Below are 21,716 nucleotides of genomic sequence, written 5' to 3' on the forward strand. Positions count from 1 at the left end.
CAGGGACCTGGGTGTTGCTGCCGCGGCTCCTGGGCCCACCCTGCAGAACCACTGCTCCAGCCCAGCCATTCAGCTGAGCGCCTCAAACGGCCAGCGTGGCTGCAACGCACTCTTCCTCTTTAGAGTACCTGCACTCTCAGCGTCTTCAGTAGTTTCCATATGTTGCCAGCTCAAGAAAAATATTTTGATGGATAACTTAGTCTTTGTAATAGTTTTCTTTACCAGAGACACCTCTTATAAATAAACTAAGTGAATAACTCAGGAATGTTTTAAAAATATGAACCTTACTCTAAATTACAGTTTACTGTGTTAATGCCTTAGTAGTGATTTCCTAAGTCACCAAAAACAAGGTTACATAGACTCAAAATACATTTTTTTCCTTGATCATTTTGACCCTTAAGTTTCACAATGTTCTCCTGGACACAGATTCCCAAATCCACTTACTTTCTGGAAGAAACCTCACCAAACTCGTTTCTTTGGAAAGTCCACCCAGGAGCCCATGTCTGGAAGGTTTGCTGCAAGCACTGAACAAGGGAATATGTTAAAAGCTTCTAGCACAATGCTTCTCACAATAGCCAATGAAAGGTCCGTTATTCCCCGTCTAACCTGTAAAAACAGGAATCCAACAGAAAGTCCTAAATGGCCTGGAATGGGTCTCATCCAGCACAAGTGATCCCAGGCACCTAGGGATCCAATGACAGGTGGGTCTGGGTCTCTCACCTCCCAGCCAACCCTCCTGCTAGGGGGGCTTCCAGGCATATTTCACATGGCTCCTCCCGCTCCAGCAGGCTGGACGTGCCCTAACACCAGGTGCAGCAGAGGAACATAAAGTGTCAAACACTGATTCTGTTTACTTTCTGTTTATTCACATTTCATGGATTGATACACTTGCTCAAAGGGATCATTCAAAAACTAATACACACCGAGATTACATTGTCTGACAATTCAAGTATTTTAGCTTTAGAAAACAGTTTCCTATGTAAAATAGAAAGCAAACAATTGATCCATTTGATATGCTAACAAGTTTCCCGTCTCAGCTACAACTGGGCCTGCCACACCAGCCACACACACGCGCACACACACACACGTCTGCCACACCAGCGACACACAGAGGCCTTGTGCTCAGAGCACCACACGGGAAGGAGTTGAGACAGGTCCCTCCCTGTCTTCTACTGGTGCTACAGGACAAAGCGGTTTGTACTCAGAGACCTCACTTCCAGAATGAGGATGACTACCAGGGGTTTGGGAGTGAGTCGCTTAGTTTGTAAAAATGCACTGCACTTTCATTTGGATTGTTCGGAACTGTTCTGAAACAGAATAACTGACAAATGCTCAGAAACAATTTGTCAGGCAATTCGCTGACCTTTAAAACTAAACCAAAAAAGCCTTCTCTAAACTTTTAACAGTAAGGTAGAATATTAGTTTTTTCCCCTCTACCCCAGAACAGGTAGATATTTTTTGGCATGCAGCATATCAAAAATATGATTTAGAATTCAAACTGTAAAACAATAATCCTTTTTAAAGAAAACTAGTCCATAAACAGACCTGTTCTTTCATGAAAAACACAATCTAAAGTTTGAAAACTGGACACACATTTTCAGCCTGTAACCTAATAATGAAAACAGCATAATACTCTATTTTTTTTGCTTAATGGGAATGCTCAAAAGGAAGAGATGAACACACAGCAGTTAAAAAAAGGCCATTGGGATATTCAGTATTTGTCAAGATACAACACAATCTGATTTAAAGATATATACACCCTTTAGGCCACATTTATGACACTCACTCTATAGATTCTCAAACCAAAGATAAAAACTTCATCCATATTCAACATTTTAAAGCCTAATTTCTAATAACTTGTTAAAAAATAAATCTAACTAAACCCAAGGGGTAGAATTGAGCTGTTAAACAGTGGGGACAAAAAGGCAAGCCCTCCAGGGGCCCAGGCGCCCCTCCCCCAGTAACATACATGGACTTAAGATTTTACAGTGAAATCAACATACACTTATTAGGCTCTTTTACACTCAGATATAATTAAAGTGGAGACCGGCAAGTTCCTAAAGTACAAGAGTGATTTTAAGACAATACCACTTTTTGACTTACGGTATACATACCACATGTCCCCCTTGTAATTTCCACTTTAACAGTACAGTCTTAGCAAGAATTTGCTGGGAATGTTAGAAAAAAAGAAAGCCACACACACCCAGTAATTTAAAAAGACAAACTTTTTAGGATGGTGGTGGGGAAGAGTTAATCCAATCATGACTTTCATGCCATTTTTGGTGACCATTCCACATCACATGCAAAGGCAAACAAAATAATGCACCAGAGTTCCTATAGATAAAGAAGTCTGTGAGCCTGACTTTCTGGTGGGACAAGGAGCATGTGTGGCTAAGCTAGGACATACTGATGAGGTTTGTTCCCCTAATTTCCTCGTTCTTGTAACAGCTGGATAAACCTGGTGTGAACAGGGCAGGGCCAGTATTAAGTTATCAACCACTTGTTAACTAAAACTCATCTACAACGAACACTCATGAACATTCTCATTTCTAAAAAGTAAAAGAAAGAACAATTGCCACTTCCTCCCCAGGCCTCATGATACAGCTGATTTCAATCACATTCCCTAATAGTGCATGTTATCTACCCAAAGTCACACATGGGGCCAAAGTCTCCCCACAGAATCAGAAAGGTGAGAATGCAGTAGTACAAGAATTTCATGATCAGTGTTGGCCCAACTACTTTACCTCAAGTATTAAAGAGAAATGTATCATAAAATGGTTTCCCTCCTCCCTTTACATCTAAAAATTGTAGTTTTTTTTTTTTATAAAAGCAACTGTACTATCTACAGTAATTTTGACTATCTTTTATGTTCTGAAGAACAGAATATACAAGTGTGAGCCCTCAGGCACAGACCCTGAGCCTATCTGGTACCAGCATTAAATGACTCATGAGGAATGAAAGTGGACATTTAGAACATTAAACCTGACATCTAGTTCGTGTGACCAGAGTCGTCAAAGAACGCTAGTGCTAGTTACCCAAAAGCTATGGAGAAGTAACATGGCTACCTTGGGTGCAACCATGGCTCCATTCCACACGGACATACGGAACATCTTACCCTTAAAAAGTAAATGGAAATTTCAGTATCAAATGTAGAATACACTGGTGTCTAAAAGTTAAAGGCAACGTTTACAAACACAACGTCCTCTTCCATTACCTTATTGCATGTTTCCTGCTTAGTTCACATGGCTCATGTGTAATAAAAGCTCCTATGACTTAAGTTTAGAGTTTAGATCCATAGGATTCATCACGGTACAATTAACTAAGAGCATATTCTTTCCCTTTTGTTGTACGGTTTAACCCTTTTTTCTATAAGCGTTGTGACCACTGTCTGTGGTCTACAAACTACCAAATTTGTGCTTTTAAACCTCTTTCCTGGCAACCCCCCATCCCTTTGTTCTCTAGGGGGATACAGAAGTAAGAGCACCTCAAGAAGGAACCTACAAAACCAAAGAACAAGCTATTCATTCCCTCTTAAAATGAAAGAGCAGCTCTGGAATCCTAGAAGAGCAGCCTGTGGGGTTAAAGGCCAGCGTCCACACGGAAACAGCTGAGATCCCACTGCCGAAGGCAAGCATCCCAGCTGTAAAGTAACGTGGTAAAACAAAGCACAGAGGAACATCTCTGCCCCAGCGCGGCAGCACGGCTCACCCAGACACCAGTCAGCCAAGCCTGCCAGAAGGCCCCTCAGGCAAGCTCCCCTCGGACGCACAGCCGTGAAGCTATGCAGATGGTGGCAGCAGACCCCAAGCCCTGGATCAGAAAAGCCTTTGGGAAATCTAATCGATACCCTGATTTCAGTCCATTAAGAAATCACTTGTGGTTAGTTTAATAAATGAACGTTAAAAATCTTGCAAAATTTTTCTTTCAAATGTATTGTACACATTAGACAGTTCTTAAGAAGGGAGAATGCAGTTTCTTAACACTTATCATTACAGGTTTTATTGGCCTTTTAATATTAATCTTCCTCACAAAAGTTTTAAGTTATCTCTAAGTCCTAGAAGGTCAAAGTAAGAGGAGAAGGAAACTGACTAAGTTCGGGGCGCTGGGGGAAGCAGCGGCTTGGCGACAGCTACTCAGCCGGGCATGCTCAGGCATCCTTCTTCTCCAGCAGAATTTTGTGCAGCTCATCCGCGTCCTCGCTTGTTTTCACCCGAATCAACATGGGAACTGGGGTGGCGGCGTTCTTTTCATCAATGGGCGGGTTTGGAACGCAGACGATGAGCACGTTGTTCTTCCCTGTGCGGGTGCAAGGCATGCTGGGTGCAATCAGGATGTTGAGCAGTATGTTGCCTGCATTTAAACAAAGGGGAAAAGTGCATCAAAATAAATTATTTTCCATGAAACTACACCTTTAATAGGCTAAACATTAAACACTGATGCAACACATACTTAACGGAGCCAAAGGAATGTCACAAAAAGGGCCTGGTTCCCTGACAGACTCCCTGACAGTACGGGGTCCCTGAGAGAGGACCGTGGGGCCTCTGGCAGCATGTGGACTTGGCCCCACTGAGGAAGCCTTCTCCCCAAAGAGTGGTCCAGCTGAGAAACGGCTCTGTCACAGGGGCCAGCACACTCACGGGCAAGAGTGAGAACGCTGTGACTGCACCGCAGGTCAGCCGAGCCCACAGGAAAGGCGCTTCACAGGAGTCTGTTTCAGGGACACAGTCTGGTGTCGCCTGGCACCCACGATCACTTCCCCTCAGACCCCCCACCCAGGCACTACCCCCTCCTTTCAGAGGACTGTTAATGGTAAAGCTGGAGGGTGGACAACAACGAGTTAATGATTCTTTGCTACATAAAAAGGATTCCTTTACAAGGTTAACTCCCCTTGAGAGTCAACTAAACCGTCCGATTCACCTCCAGTTTCTCAGTCACATTTCTAGCACGAAGGAAAATGGAAACACTTCTCTACCTCCTCAGTAGCTTTTTAATACGACGAGGTTTCCTTACGCACTATTACCCCAGCGTTCAACTAAATCTGTAAGTGCTGAGTCAGTACAGGATGAACAATCTCTATTCTATTCCAAAAACACATCAACATACTTGAAAATCTCAAAGACTAAAACCAGCAAAGTAGAGAGCTTTAATATACTATGTAATCATGATTATTTTGTGCCACCTGAAGAAAAAGGTACTCACCTAAATTGGTGTCTGCCCGCACTAACAGCTGCGTCTTCTGATTCGCTGTAGGTTTTAAATGCAGAGTGCCCACACCCTTCTCTTTAAATTCATTTTCTTTCTTGTAAAACAGTTTACACCTAAGGAGGAAAAGAATCAGTATGATCACTCAGTGACATGTCATGAAAGCCACACGATTCTCCAACAGGCCCTGCTCATGCTTGTGTGGAAGCCAGTCAGTAAGTACAGCAGAGGGAGCTTGGAAGAGTCTTCTGTTGACCCAAATCAGGTCTGCCTTACACAAGGCAGGTAAGAGAATCTGATTAGACAGTCTACAGTCTCTCCTTCCTTCTAACTATTACACAGCAGGCCTGATACAATTCTTTACAATGGTTTCTGAAACTATCCTTTCTCGGGTCAGTAAAAAATCACTGCCAAGCACCTTACACCTCCCTGATGTATCATTGGTCCTGAGCTCAAGAGCTGCTCCTGGTGCTTAAAGAACAGGAACATACAGGACAAACACTCTGCCCCTCACCCTCACCTTTTTCCTATTTCTTATTTTTGAATTTTCTTCAGGACTCTTTCATCTCTGTAGGTTATTAATAAACAAGTCAAAACTACTGTGTTCCTTTGATTCACTATGGTTAGAAAAAAAATCTTGGGTTAGAGTCTCTGTGGTCCAGTGGTTAGGACTTGGCACTTTCACTGATGGGGCCAGAGTTCAGTCCCTGGTCAGGAAATTAAGATCCCACAAGCCTTGAGGAGTCGGAAAAAAAAAAACCAATCAACAAAAAAACCTCATTCAAAACAAGCAAAAAATCCCCTAAGTCAGGGTCATTCCCTTACACCATCTGTGTAATTACATTTTAAAACAGGCAAAAGGAATTGGTCTCTTTTTAAAAGTTCTCAAAAATAAACATTTGAAATCCCATGGGATTTGGTGATTTATACTATGAAAACTGCTGACTTACTAAGTCTGAAATTTTTATATTAGAAAAACATATCCAAGGGAAGCTTTAAGGGCACAAATGCTTTTCAGTAAAATCTTTGTTAAAAAGCACAAATTTCATTTAACTGAGAACTAAAAATTTCCCTTCAGCCTTTTTCTGAAAGCAGCAACTCTCATTAAACAAAATCCACCCACATGCCAAACCAGTTTGCATCCCAGGGGGAAGACAGAGTAAAGTAAAGCCAAATCTAGAATCACTGACTTAGATGACTATCTTTGTAGGGAAACGAGGGGAAAAAAGGAAGGAGAAAAAGGGAGAGAACGATGAGGTAGGAGATGAGGACAAGAAAAGAGTTTCTAAAGCATCTGAAAAGCAGCAAGAGCTAAACTAACATGAAAGAGCAAGCTTCACCCAGCAGGAAATTTTTACATCATATTATTTTTAAATAAACAGGCCCAGAATTCTTCCTTGTCCCAATTCTGGGAGCAGGCAGAGCCTGACCCCAGGAGGGGTGCCTGGTAAACTCTGCAGGGACGATGTTGCCCATGGGCTCCAGCCAGAGGCCTGTTTCCACGTCTCTGAAAATAAATTCATCAAGTGGGTTGCCGTGACCACTACTTACTTTTTGGAGTAAAAAGCATCGTCTTCTTTCACTTCAGTAACTACTACTTTCGGTGGCTCATCATTCTCTTCTTCATCTCCACCTTTTGTAAAAACACCACCAATGAGATTCAGAACAAGAGCCTGAAAATGCGATAAAAGAAGTTTGCCCCCCTGCCCCTCACATGAACCTAAAAATTACATGTAAGCTGATACAGAAACTGAAAGCACAATCTAACTGTGTCGGGGGGTCAAGGTGAGGAGGTACTTGCTGGATTTTTGTAGAAAGTCTTAGAACAAAAGTGTCCATGCTTGTATGCAGAGTGCAGGCAGTTACACAGAAAAAGTCAACACTCAGGTGCCCGGTTATACTCAGGTTGCCCACGAAAAGAAAAATCTCACACAGGCTTCTAGCACATGAAATTTCACCCCCCAAATATTCCTGTAACCATTTCTGCATCATGCCAAAGAACGAAGGATCGCAATGGCCAAAGACAGAGAAAATAAGCATTTTACAGGGCACGTTGTCAGAGAAATGAGTCCCAAGCCAAGTGTAAGTAACTGAAGCTGTGTCTGCATCACCACGCATCTGGGCATGCTGGTACAGGGGGTGCCCTCCCGGTCTGAGCCCAAAGCACTATCCTTGACCCCAATGCCCCAATCATAAGGGAGAGTAAAGTCACTGGTGGACACAAATTACGATCCCCTTAAAGAGAAAGCAACTGTATAAAACACAGTGATGAGCAACTAAGAAAAAGAATTTTGCTGCTCAAACAATTCAGGTCACAAGATTTAAATTTTAAGATGGTATGCCTGAGTTAGGCCCTGGGCATTTTGTTATTTTAACAAGTTCTCCAAGTCTTTTCGTGCATAACATGTGATAACCACAGGGTGAGGAATAAGTGCTTTATGGAGGGGTGCCCTGCTGAGATGGAGACTATTTCAATTCAGCATCCTTTCTACAAACAGCAGAGTCCCTGTGACTGTGACACACTCTCTGTCTGTCTTATTTAAGACAGACAAAGGGAAGCTCTTTATTCTCTGCTTTGCCCTGGAGGGCTCTTGCTTGAGGATACAGCTGAAGGCAGGGCAAAGCAACAGGAGGAGGTTTCCCTCCAGGAAGAAAAACAGTATTTATGGCCCACTGGCAACTGCAGTTTTCTTTCTCAAAACTCAATATGCTAATACCTGGGGAATGCACTTTTAACTGCTTTTAAGCCTCTATACAGACACTACTTGTTCATGACCACCATGGGGTGAAGAGGGATAATGACACAACCCCTATTTGGAGATGTTCAAGCTGGATTTAGAAAAGGCAGAGGAACCAGAGATCAAATTGCCAAGATCAGTTGGATCATCGAAAAAGCAAGAGAGTTCCAGAAAAACATCTACTCCTGCTTTATTGACTATGCCAAAGCCTTTGACTGTGTGGATCACAACAAACTGTGGAAAATTCTTAAAGAGATGGGAATACCAGACCTCTTGACCTACCTCCTGAGAAATCTGGATGCAGGTCAAGAAGCAAGAGTTAGAACTGGACATGGAACAACAGACTGGTCCCAAACTGGGAAAGGAGAATGTCAAGGCTGTATATTGTCACTCTGCTTATTTATGTTATATGCAGAGTACATCATGAGAAATGGACTGGATGATGCACAAGCTGGAATCAAGATTGCCGGGAGAAATATCAATAAACTCAATACGCAGGTGACACCACCCTTATGGCAGAAAGCGAAGAATTAAAGAGCCTCTTGATGAAAGTGAAAGAGGAGAGCGAAAAAGTTGGCTTAAAGCTCAACATTCAGAAAACTAAGATCATGGCATCCAGTCCCATCACTTCATGGGGAAGTGGGGAATAGTGAAATAGATGGGGAAACAGTGAAAATAGTGACAGACTTTATTTTCTTGGGCTCCAAAATCACTGCAGATGGTGACTGCAGTCATAAAATTAAAAGACACATACTCCTTGGAAGAAAAGTTATGACCAACTCAGACAGCATATTAAAAAGCAGAGACATTACTTTGCCAGCAAAGGTCCGTCTAGTTAAAGCTATGGTTTTTCAAGCGGTCATGTATGGACGTGAGAGTTGGACTATAAATAAAGCTGAGCGCCGAAGAACTGATGCTTTTGAACTGTGGTGTTGGAGAAGACTCTTGAGAGTCCCTTGGACAGCAAGGCGATCCAACCAGTCCATGCTAAAGGAAATCAGTCCCGAATATTCATTGGAAGGACTGATGCTGAAGCTGAAGCTCCAATACTTTGGCCACATGATGGGAAGAACTGATTCATCTGAAAAGACCCTGATGCTGGGAAAGATTGAAGGTGGGAGGAGAAGGGGACGACAGAGGATGAATTGGTTGAATGGCATCACCGACTCAATGAAACGGAGTTTGAGTAAACTCCAGCAGTTGGTGATGGACAGGGAAGCCTGCCTGGCGTGCTGCAGTCCGTGGGGTTGCAAAGAGTCGGATGCAACTGAACTGACTGAAGAACAATGGAGAGAGTGGAGGGGCTGGGATGACGGCCTGGTCTGGGGCACTAACAAGACAGACCACGAACACTTGTAGAAAGGCGGCTACAACCCAGACGTGTCAGTTTGTTCCACAAGGTTATGAAGTCTGTTGTTGCTGTTGTCCTTCAGTCACCAAATCGCATCCAGCCCTTTGCCACCTCACAGACTGAAGCACGCCAGGCCTTCCCGCCCCTCACCATCTCCTGGAGTTCGTCCAAGTTCATGTCTAGGAAGTCTACCTATTTTATTTATAGTAATGTTTTGCTATGTGAATTTATAAGCAAATCTCTTAAAACAATTCAGTGAACATCCATGATGAGTTTTTTTCAATAAAATAAATTTTCAAAAAATCTTGTTTTTTTTCTTAATGTAAAGGCATGTATTTGATGGGTTTTCAAAGTTCCTGTGCCAGATGTTTTTCTATTATTTTTATACTCATAATCCTTATAATAATCCTATAAAATAGGTCTTACTCCATTTTATGAATAAGCAATCAGAGAAATTAACCAGCTCTACCCAGGATCACACATGCATCTAGGCACTAATGGAGTCTGGACATGAATCCAGACCCATCTTACTCACAAGACTACACTTTTCCCACTAAACACAAAACTCACATGAACCTAAAACAGACCTCAAGCACTGAACTGTTTACCTTTGCATTCGTTGCCGCCACTTTCTGCTTGGCTCTCCGATGTTTTAGTGGAAAATGGTGAAGAAACTGGTTTACTCTGGGTAGTATCTTTGCCAAATAAACTGGAATTTCCAGAAGAAAATGAAAATCCAGTCAAGGGGCCCGAATTTAAGGAGCCCAAAACAGAACTATCAATTTTCTTGCCAAAATTAAACGAGGCACTTGTGGCTCCTAGTGATGGGTCCTTGCTCTTTTCAGACACAGTTTCCACCTTCTGTTCAGACGTATCCTCCGTTTTGTTGACATGAAACAAAAATGGTGACTCTGGTTGTAATTTTGTTGAACCAAATAGAGAAGGAGGCTGTGCGTCAACTGATATTTTGCTGGCTTCACTTTCAGAATCACTGTTGCCGCTGCTCCCGTGCTGCTGTTCGATGCTTGCCAAGTACTTCTCGTAGTCTTTGAAGATCGGTGTGAGGTCGCAGAGCGGGTTTGTGTCCACGTGCTTCACGATCCAATCCCGCACAGAGCGGTTTAAGGCTGCCAGCTGCTTGTGATAGGCATTCCCATGGCGGGCAGCACCAGAGGAGGGAGGCTGCTGACTGTCACCGGTAGTTTTAGGAGTTGCAATCTTTTTATCGACCAAGGAGGTAGGGCCGTTTATAGCAGTAGATCCTATGGGAAATTACATGTTTAAGAATTTATTCAGAAGCTGATTTAATTAAGCCATTCAGATTTTCGTACTGCTCTGCCTTCCCATTTTCTTTTATCGTATCCCATTTTTGTTACAGTTCAAGATGCGTACATATAGTATTCAAAAACTAGTTATTACAAAAATCAAATCAAACATTTTACATGTATACATGAATGTGTGTGTGTGTATATATATATATATACACACACATTTTTTTCACATGCTTGCATTAAACCTGTCATTTTAAAATAATCTTTTCCTTCAAAAGGATGCCCATTTCACCTAAAACTGTCAAAATAGTTAGTATAAAACTTAACCCCCAAGATTGTAGGAACATATATTAATGCAGTTAAAATCTTAACAGGAAGTGCTTATTTTAATCACACTAAACACTGCCTAATTTAAATGAAACAGTATACACTCTTAGAATAATTTGCTAAGTATGATTCAATGAGTCAGGATCACTTCCAAGAATCAAAGATTTTAACCCACAAGTCCATTCTCTGTTGCTAATTCCAAGATTCTTGAGTAATTTCCTCAAAGCAGGATGAGGCAGTCAACATGTCCTGGGCAAACTAAACCACTCCTGGGAATGTAGGTGTGTGATACAGAGGAAATTCTTGGTACATTATAATGAATGAGGTGGAGGGATGGGAGGCCTTCACCTAGGGTCCACTAAGCTTCTCTTTCTCTTCTGATCCTTATGTCAATTCTGAGGTCATATTCATTTCACAGCTGAAGGAAGATTTGGAAGCTCAAAGGTTAAGGAACTTTACCAAGGTCACACAGAGCTGGTAGGTAACTGGCAGAACTGAGAACAGAACCCAGGCTGTTTTGGCCTGAGCTCTGCTCACTCTGTAATTAGCCAAAAGCTCCCTAATTTCCGTCCCTTTCATCATTACCATGTTCTTGCTCCTACAGCCGCAGAACCCAGAGAAAAGCTCTTCCCTCCCAAAATTGCAAAGTTAGTTTTTATAGATTATCCTTCCACAGTAAGACGGGGAAGAAGTGCCTACTCACCGAAGGTGGCCTTGGTCTCAGTTGCTGCCCTTGTGCTGGAGAAGGAAGGGGCACTAGTTATGCTGTTTCCGTTCGACAGTCCTTCCAGAGGCTTCCCTCCAGCACCATTACCAAATCCAGAAAACCCTCCTCCTCCAGAAGATGCAACCAAACCTTTAAATCCTTTAAAGGCCCCTCCACCATCAGACTGAAAAATAAGGAAAGAGCACACACTAGATAACTCTTTTTGTTTCCAAATAAGCAAGCAAATGGCAGTATTCTCTTGGCTAAATAGTACCAACAACCCTCATGCAACCAGCATGAAAGGAACTGCCAGAACAAGCAGAGACAACATGGATTTTACTCATGATCAGAGATTTGCAATCTGAAACTGCCTTCCTATAACAGGAAGGATAGATGGAATCAGAATGAAATACTTTTTTAAAACCTATTTATGATATAAAAGGTTAAAAAGACTAATTCAAATAAATTAATGGACTCACCAGCAGCTACAGAACTATAAATAAAACATTCTCAACACAACCAAACCCCAAATGAAAGACTTTTCACATACTATTCAAAGACCAAGTGCCTAAGGAAGTTATAGAAACATCAAGCTAGGTTCACTAAAAGTATTTTACCCATTACTTACAATTTCCTAGGAACTTCTGGAGCTTTCAACCTGTGTTCAAGGTACCGAACGCTGATGCTTTGGGCATGTCTGGCGCGCTTCACGAAACCCCGAAGCTGCTCTCTGCACTGAGGGCCGCACCGGTTCCGCCTCTTCACTGTCACCCGCACACAACGGCTGGCCTGCCCCTCCTCGAGCCTATCTGCCCAGGCACCTCGTCCTCCTCACAAGTTCCCGCTCTCAGGCCTCTTGCCAGTAGCCTGCATGGCTTCGACCTCCTGGACGGGAAACTTACCAGAGCTGCACCCTTCTCCCGATTCCTGTTCTGAGTGGCCAACCAGAATACCTAGCGGTCTCCTAGAGAACTCCATGTGGATGTACCACAGGCCCTGAAATACTTTTCCTAAGACAAAATCAATAACTTCCTCATGAAGTCCCTTCCCCCCTATATCTTCTCCATGAAAGAGCTATCAACTATTACTTGGCTCAAGACCTACATCCTACCAGTCACCAGTCTTAAGAATGACAGTAGGCCAGAAAAGAACTCAGAATAAAGAAAAACTGAACAAAGCCACCATAGAACATGCAGCCAAGTAAATTTATTCCAAGGATGCCACCCAGACTGTTCAAACAAGCCTCTCCTGCCTGACAAGAGACGTCCAGGTCACCAAGACAGGACTCACGGGTCTGGGATATATTCGAGGGATGAAGAGCTGTTAAACATGGAGTGACTGCTGACTATGGAGACGTGATGTCAGTTCATGAATTATAACTCATATTTTATCTTTTTGAACACAAGAATGAAACATTTTGCCAGGAAACAGCTATGACAAACCTAGACAGCATATTAAAAAACAGAGACATTACTTTGCCAACAAAGGTATGTCTAGTCAAAGCTATGGTTTTTCCAGTAGTCATGTATGGATGTGAGAGTTGGACCATAAAGAAGGCTGAAAGCCAAAGAATTGATGCTTCTGAACTGTGGTGTTAGAGAAGACTCTTGACAGTCCCTTAAACTGCAAGGAGATCAAACCAGTCAACCGTAAAGGAAATCAATTCTGAATATTCATTAGAAGGACTGTTGCTGAAGTTGAAGCTCTAATACTCTGGCCACCTGATACAAAGACCCTGATGCTGGGAAAGACTGAAGGCAGGAGGAGAAGGGGATGACAGAGGACGAGATGGTTGGATGGCATCACTGACTCAATGGACATAAGTTTGAGCAAGCTGTGGAAGATGGGGGAAGGACAGGGAAGTCTGGTATGTTGCAGTCCATGGGATCGCAGAGTCGGACACAACTGAGCAACTGAACAACAACAAACACTAGAAGGAACACCAAAATGGGAAACGCTTTTGTTATTCTCAAACGTATTACCCCACCCACACCTCAATCCTAGGAAACAGGTAAGACTTTGAGAATATCTTACATTTTCCTGTCTTATCCCAACACCCACTTCCCTTGTTTTCCAATTACTATATTCATTTTTCCACTTCATACTATAATACAACTTGAATTTGTCTACATCTACCTCTTATTTCCCCAACTGGATAAGCTCCCTTTAAGGTACAGATGTCACATTTATTATCTTTTATATCTCCCATGGTCTTCACCAAGGGTATGCAAAAGTGAACTAGGCATTTTAAAAAGCATTTATTAAGAACTCAATCAAAAAACGGACAAAAGGTCTAAACAGACATCGCCCCAAAGAAGATATACAGATGATCCAACAGGCATGTAAAAAAATGTTCAACATCGCTAATTATTACAGAAACACAAATCAAAACTACGGTGAGGTATCACTTCACACAGGTCAGAATGGCTACCATCAAAAAGTCTACAATTAATAAATGCTGAAGACATGGAGAAAAACGTGCCTTCCTACACTGCTGGCAGGAATGTAAATGGGTACAGCCACTAAAGGAGAAAAGTATGAATGTTCCTTTAAAAAAGAAAAAAAAACAAAACCAAACAGAACTACCATACAATTTAGTGATCCCACTCCTGGGCATTTATCCAGACAAAATTATAATTCAAAGATACATGCACCCCAAAATTCACTGCAGCACTATTTACAATAGTCAACACGTGGAAGCAACCAAAATGCCCACTGACAGATGAACGGATAAAGATGATGATGTGCTGTGTGCTCTGTCTCGCTGACTCTTTGTGACCCCATGGACTGTAGCCCATCAGGCTCCCCTGTCCATGGAATTCTCCAGGCAAGAATACTGGAGTGGGTTGCCATTTCCTTCTCCAATGATAAACCATTATATATTTTTAAAAGCCATTCTTGATAGATTACATAAAAGATATATTTTTTTAAAAAAGCACTTATTGATCTGATTGCTCCCAGAGGTGGAAATACTCTACAACTCAGAAATCAAATTAGTGTTTAGAACCAGAAGCTGTAAGGAAACACTCACTTCGAATCCAACATTTCTACGCTTTGCTTTCTTTATGGCTCTATTCTTCAAGACCTCCTCACTGGCCACCGAAAATGTTCCCACCTGCAGGAGTATACAAATTAAAGAGCAATAAGAAAAGGGCAAAAAGGTAAAATGCTGAATTTCTAAAAAGCTAGACCAAGACAAACTGATCAATAACATCTGGGTTCTAAGTACTGTTAATACTGATAACACAAATTATGGAGAGCATATATTAAACTAAAGTTTATGTCTCTTATCTGTCTTATGAATTTCATTGCTAGTCAGGTGAATCAGAAATGTTTCAGAAACTACAAATCCAGACTTTGAACCACAATTCAGAGAGAAGAGTGTATACATCAACTTTCTAAGAAGACTAAGACCATCAAAACCTTGGCACAAAACTGTTCACGATCAATTCTTTAAATATTTCAAATATATTCAAAGACATTACCCAGATGCCAAAGCTAGCATCTTACTACTATGGTTTTCAAAAACTAAGTTCATAATACACATTATTTTAAAGAACAGCTCTGCCCATTTGCCCATGATCCAGAAGACCTCTGAGGGACCTGGGACTCTAAGTGACCTGTTGGAAATTTGCCGAAAATGTTTGGCTTTACTTTACCCTTTCTTTTACCTTGGAGAAATGGCATAGAATACTTGCTGTAAAAAGTTCTCTTATATACTTATTTCAGATAATGTTAAACTGTGGAATCTCTGTACCCACAAAAGGGATCATCTGACTACGCCTGACTCAAATGTAATGTCCTTCCACACACGTTTCATTAGAATCTATATCCAAATGCAAGTTCTTTCATTTCTGAAATATTTTAATGTCAGAACAAATCATTATGTGGTAGGCCCGGAATGTGACTGTAGCCTAAAACATGGAAAAAACTGAGTTACCAAAGACATGCTTAAAAAGTACCAAGTCAGTCAGAGTTGTTCAAAACACTTCTTTATAAGCCCATACTTGTGATTTTGGTTTCCTTAAAAATATTAGTACATATATTTGTAAAGGAAAAATATTAGTACTAGAAAATAGATTGAGAAAGAAAGAAAACAGCAATCGAAGAATCATCTTGGAAATGCTTTTGCAAACTATTTAAAATATATATGTATATTTTTTAACTTAGCACACTTCTTTTAACTTGAAAGGCTAACTTGGTTCAGGCTTGCTCAGTGAACTGGCCTGGGAGTATCAAACTGCTGATGAGGCATTTCAGAAATGCAGCTGTGTTTTATTCTTTTTAAGAGAAAAATTAAAAGGTTTCCTCAGGGAAGACCATTTTTATTTTCTTAGGAAAGAAACCAGGCCATCTAAATTCTATTCCTGTTAACCCAGCTGGGGGTGGAGAGTGTCTCAGATCTTCAATATGAAATAAAACAGGACTCTTAGAAGCAGTACAGTAAGGGAGGCAAACTCAATCTTCTAAAATCTAAAACTGCTGAGTACGCCAAGCTAAGACAGTGCTGGTAAAACACTTTTCAAGTTTAGTTTATAACTAGATCATTTACTCAGCCTTCAATCTGGACTAAAACCATGGGCTGAGCGTGCTCAATGAAATGCTATATGAAATTCAGGAGGAAGATGATTCTACAAAGGAGTATTGAAGGAACAGTTGCTAATCAAAAAGCACACCCATCAATTTCTATACTTAGCATAGATCATAAGAAACCATATCATTTCCAGTTCAGGATGCTCTGAAAAAGGCCTTTTATTTTTACCACAGTCTTCACGAGGAATCACAAAACAAATTTAAATTTGGAAGCAGCAGGAAATCATTCTTAGGGAAAGCACTTTTTACCTCTTCGGCTTCGTCTTCTTGATCCCAATTCCTATCTGTCAATTCCTTCTCGGCGATTCTTTTGGCCATTTTTTTGAACCTAAAAGTAAAAAGATTAGAAGTAGTAAGCTTTTGTTGTTGTTAAGTCGCTCAGTAGTGTCCAACTCTTTGCAACCTCTTGGACAATAGCCTGCCAGGTTCCTCTGTCCATGGGATTTCCCAGGCAAGAATACAGGAGAGGGGTGCCATTTCCTTCTCTAGAGGATCCCAACCTAGGGTCAAACGTCAAACCCATGTCTCCTGCACTGGCAAGCGGGTTCCTTACCAATGAGCCACCAGGCAGCCAGTAATAAGTCTGCTTTTCCAAAACATGATTTAACTCTTACAACGAATTTTAAAAATTTACTTTAGCATGAAATGAGATAAAAACATCCCTGATACCAGTGGGCACTTCTTTAATGAGAACGGTATAACACTGGTTAGGCTCCCAGTGTCACAAATCCAACAAAAATTACAGGAGAAGGCAGCGAGGTCTTCTAAGACACAGTGAAAAACAATAAAACAACTCCATTTGGGAAAAAAATGCTAATGAAACACTGATTTTTTAAAAATCAGAAATCTACAGAACTGCCTAATAATCAACAAATGCTCAATTAACTCCATGCAAATTACATTTATACATAGCCTGGCTATAGGCAAGACATTTTTAGTATTTACAATTCTCTTAAGGATATTTAGTAAAGTTTGACCTTAGTTAAGAATGTGAATGAGGCATTATGTTCACAAGATGGTCTCTGACTTCAAGGGTTCATCTTGCGAGTTTTCAAGTTTACGATGGCGGGAAAGCAACACTCGTTAAGTAGACACCTTCCTTTAGATTTTGACTTTTTCTCAGGCCAGCAATATGAGGTATGATATTCTCCTGTGATCCCAGGCAGTGGCAACAAGCCACAGCTCCCAGCCAGCCAGCCAAGCCACCACAATCAAGGATACACTTACAACCATTCTGTACCCATATAACTATTCTGGTTTTCATTTTCCGTATAGTATTCAAAAAATTACATGAGATACCCAACACTACTATAAAACAGTCTTTGTGTCAGTTGATTCTGCCCAACGGTAGGCTAATGTCTGAGCACTTTTAAGGTAGGCTGGGCTATGATCTTCAGTAGGTTTGACGTACTAAATGCATTTTCGACTTACAGTATTTTCAACTTATCATGGGTTTATTGTGACATAATCCCAACATACATTGATGAAGATAGTTCAAAATATGATTAACATGAATGTTAACATTCTTGGAATTCTTAATTCTTCAAAAACAAGCCATCAGCAGCAGAAACCAACGTAACATTGTAAAGCAATTGGCATCCAATTAAAAAATAAATTTAAAACAAACTAACAAAAAAATCGCAAAAAAAGAAAAAGACACCATCAGCTCAACTTCTATTCAAGGCTTGTTATTTAGTTGCTAAGCTGTGTCTGACTCCATGTATTCATCCCTTAAAATTTCCAATTTATTTTCTGACCCTAAGATGTGTATCTGTTGCTATTAAAAACAGAAACAATCAATGGAAAGCGCCACTGTGACCGCTGTGCTTGGCTCTTCCCTAACTTACCAATTAAATAGGCCGCATATCTCCTTACCTTGCCCAGACCAATTAGCCTGGAACACTAGCCAGGGTTCCTGAAAACCAGCCTAGCTTCCTTCCTAGTCCTTCCCCACTCTTATTTGCCCTCAAGACCACAACCCACCAGAGAAGTTTCTAGAAGCTCATGGTCATTAAGACACAAACTTATACATCACTCACCGGGCACAGTAAGATCTGTAAAATAAAACTCAAAGCCAGCATTCCAAAGTCCTCCAAAATCCTATCCCCTGGTAGGATAATCCCATAGAAATTTTCAGCTTTTAATAAGCTTCTAATAATCTCTGAATTTTTCTTTTACCAAGTGCTTTTTTCTGATTACAGAATAAATGGCTTTAAAGTCCCAGATTCTAAAACATACATGAGAATTAACATAATTTTGTCATTACTTGAAAATCTTTCTTAATGCCTTCGTCCCAAACACTTGGTCAAGTTTTGCTATTAATCTTGTCATTCAGAAAACAAACAAGGTACCCTTCAGCATAAATTCTTAGTAAACTTGAACTGTTCAGAGGCCAGGCCTGTGTGTGGCTTCTTTTGGGCCATTTTCCCATTCAGTAACTAACACCTCCACCAGAGGGCAGAAGAGAGGAGAAACTTAAACAGTCATTTTTTTGCTATTAACTTAATAACCTAACTAGTTATTAACAGGCAAAAAGGAGTGGAGCTGAAAGTGCAAAAACTTTATTAAGTGTTAAAATTGTAACACCTAACCCACAGCCACTACTAAAGACAACTGGCATAGTCAAATAACCTAAATTAATATACCAATTCACTTCCTATCCATATTTATCCAATCTCCATTTTTATCAAATCAACGAATAATCAGAGGGCAGGTATCTTTGTTTCACTCATTCAGGTACCTCAAAACCCGCCCCCCTCCACATGATAGATGGTCTAGAATCAGAGATCTGAGACACTGCAAGTTTGAGAAAAATACCACAAAATGCTAGCATCCAGTTTTGCCATGTTGTTGTTGAAGACCTTGGGCAAATTATTTCATTTTTGTGCCTCAATTTATTTACTTCACAACAGGGAAGTGCTGTGAGATAAACGAAAAGCTTAGCTTAGAACGGTGCCTGAACAGAGGAAGGACTCAATATATCTTATCGAAGAGAAAAGTTCTGTCAGAAACAAAGGCTTTCCCTCCCTAACTTAAAGGCTGTAGTGGGGAAAAACAAAATTAACTTGAATTATGAATCGGGCTCTAAATAATACTTTACCAAATCCATATTTTATTTCAAAGCATGGTACTTCAGACAGTAACATTTCTTTGAAAAAGGAAAAAAGTGCCGGTAAAGTACTTAGAACAAAGTCTAGCACCTAGTCTTTAAGTGTTAAGAACTAAGAACGTAAAAAAAAGGTGGGCGTGTGGTTTAGAAAGCACCAAATCATGAAATGATTACGAGGTATGAAGCATACCTTGAGACAGGAAAATCGAAAACTTTCGGTAATTGGGGGAAACTTTATTTGTGCCGGATACAGGGAATTCTGTGATCTCTGCCACCGGGGGCTGCCCCGACCTTGGGGTGTAACTTCAGTCCACGTCGGTTTACTCCAAGACGGAAACAGATTGGAACATACTTGACAGCGTGGTCCCCCGAGGAAAAACGGAACATGGGGCCGGCCCTCGGAGACTGAAACGCTCGAGGAAAACGAAAATCTCGAACATTGCTTCTTAATCGAACAGAGTCAAGTGATCAGTGGGCTGTGGCTGCAGTACCGGAGGAGGGTAGTGGAGGGAGCGGAGAGAGACGAGTACCGGGAGGAACCGCGAGGAAATACACCCAGGACGCCTCGCCAGGACGGCCCCTTCCCTCTCCGGCTCCCGCCTCCGCCGGGGCCGCAGGGGCCCCGCGCCCGGGCCCAGCCTTCCCCAAGTCGGACACCGCAGCCCCGACAGGCCGGCCCCGAGCCCGGCCTCACAAACACCCCGCCGGGTTGCGTCGCGGCTGACACCGCGCCCCACCCTCCTCCGCTCCCTCAAGCGCCCGGTCCCCATCCGGCGCCCCGCACCCCGCTCCACCCTCCTCGGGCTCCCCGTTTCAGGCCCGGGTCCGGCACCCGGGGCCCGGCTTCCTTCTTTACCCGGCGCCCGCCCCTTCCGTGCCGCCCAGTCAGCCCGCCCCTCACCTCTCCGGTGGCTGCAGCGGCCCTCGCTGGGATGTGAGCGCGGCGATGCCGGGGTGCGCAGCGGAGAGCAGGTGCGAGGTCGCGGCCGCGGCACTCGGGTCTGAAGCGGCGCGCGGTCGTTTCTTCTGTGCTGAGAGCCTCGAAGGATTCGGTGATCAGCAACCCCTGAGTCTCAAACACCATGTCCTTCGGGGGGGGAGGGTCTCGTTTCTCTGCGTTGAGCAGTGAGGGGAGGTAAGCCGTCCGTTCAGCAGGAGACGGCTAACAGAACAGCGCCCAACACACCTAAGGCCGCCATTTTGTAACTCGAATCGAGCCTTCACGACTAATTCGAAAAAAAAAGGGAGGAAAGAAACGCCCGCGTCCAGCTACTGCGCAAGCGCGCCGGAGCCTCGGTTGGCAGCACCACCCACGGCGGCGGCCGGGCCTCTCGCTGCGCATGCGCCTAACTGCTTTGAAAAAACCGTCGACGTAGGCGCGTCTCTCGTTTCACGCATGCGCGCGCAAGCGCACGTCCCATGCTCTGGCTCCGGCGGAAGTCGGCGCCGGGGGGCGGGGCTTGTGCGCGTCGGCCGCGTGTGGGACGCCGTCCGCGTAGGAGGCGGTCGTGCGCGGTTGGCTGCTGGTTGTGGGCGCAGCCGGGGTTCCGGAGGCCGGTGGGAGAGCGGAGTCTGTAGGGAAGCGTGGCGGGCGCTCGTGGTGTCGGGATCTGGTGCTGGAGGGCGGAGAAGGGAGCGGTCGTGACCTCCGGAGGCTTGAGTGAACTCGGGTAGCGTCACGTCAGGAGCTCGGTACCTCAGCCGTGGAAGAGAGCTGCCCCGTGGGCCGGCCACTTGCCTGCGACGCGCCGGCCGCGGATGCTCGGAAGGCCTTGGACTCAAGGAACCCGGGAGGGAAGGTCGCGGGCGTGGATGAGAGAAGCGGACCGTCCACTGTTCCGTGGCTAGCTGTATTTCCTTTCCGCGGTGCGTGCCATAGAGGCGAAGTCACTTGCCATTTTGCATATATAGTCGGTATCAACGAAGATGAAGTCTGCAAACGCGTTTTTTAAACTGTGGGACGAATACGAATGTCCAGGGTCAGTATGTGTATTCGTGTGCTTTTGCTTGAGTACTGTAGCATAGCATCTCAAGATACCACGTACAGTAATGAAGTGAAAGTCGCTCAGTCGTGTCCAACTCTTTGCGACCCCTTGGACGGTACGGTCCATGGAACTCTACAGGCTAGAATACTGGAGTGTGTAGCCTTTCCCTTCTCCAGGGGATCTTCCCAAGCCAGGGATCGAACCCAGGTCTCCTGCATTGCAGGCAGATTCTTTACCAGCTGAGCCACAAGGGAAGCCCAAGAATGCTGGAGTGGGTAGTTTCCCTTCTCCAGCAGATCTTCCCGACCCAGGAATCGAAATGGGGTCTCCTGCATTGCAGGCGGATTCTTTACCAGCAGACCCAATAGACGGCAGCGCACCAGGCTCCTGCGTCCCTGGGATTCTTCAGGCAAGAATACTGGAGTGGGTTGCCA

At 43.1% G+C, this 21,716-nt stretch overlaps 1 protein-coding gene across 1 annotated transcript; it reads right to left on the reverse strand.

Annotated features, from left to right (window-relative positions):
* Positions 1–844: 844 nt before the first annotated feature.
* NUP50 (nucleoporin 50) lies at positions 845–20,644 on the reverse strand. Its single transcript, XM_043882591.1, has 8 exons — positions 20,199–20,644; positions 16,438–16,516; positions 14,627–14,710; positions 11,593–11,779; positions 9,900–10,553; positions 6,754–6,835; positions 5,200–5,318; positions 845–4,350 (listed from the first exon to the last, which is right to left on the reverse strand). The coding sequence occupies exons 2-8, from the start codon at positions 16,504–16,506 to the stop codon at positions 4,148–4,150; spliced, it is 1,398 nt and encodes a 465-aa protein (XP_043738526.1). The 5' UTR covers positions 16,507–16,516; positions 20,199–20,644; the 3' UTR covers positions 845–4,147.
* Between the last annotated feature and the right edge of the window lie 1,072 nt (positions 20,645–21,716).

Source organism: Cervus elaphus, chromosome 22 (genome assembly GCF_910594005.1).
Source record: "Cervus elaphus chromosome 22, mCerEla1.1, whole genome shotgun sequence".
Taxonomy (NCBI): Eukaryota; Metazoa; Chordata; class Mammalia; order Artiodactyla; family Cervidae; genus Cervus; species Cervus elaphus.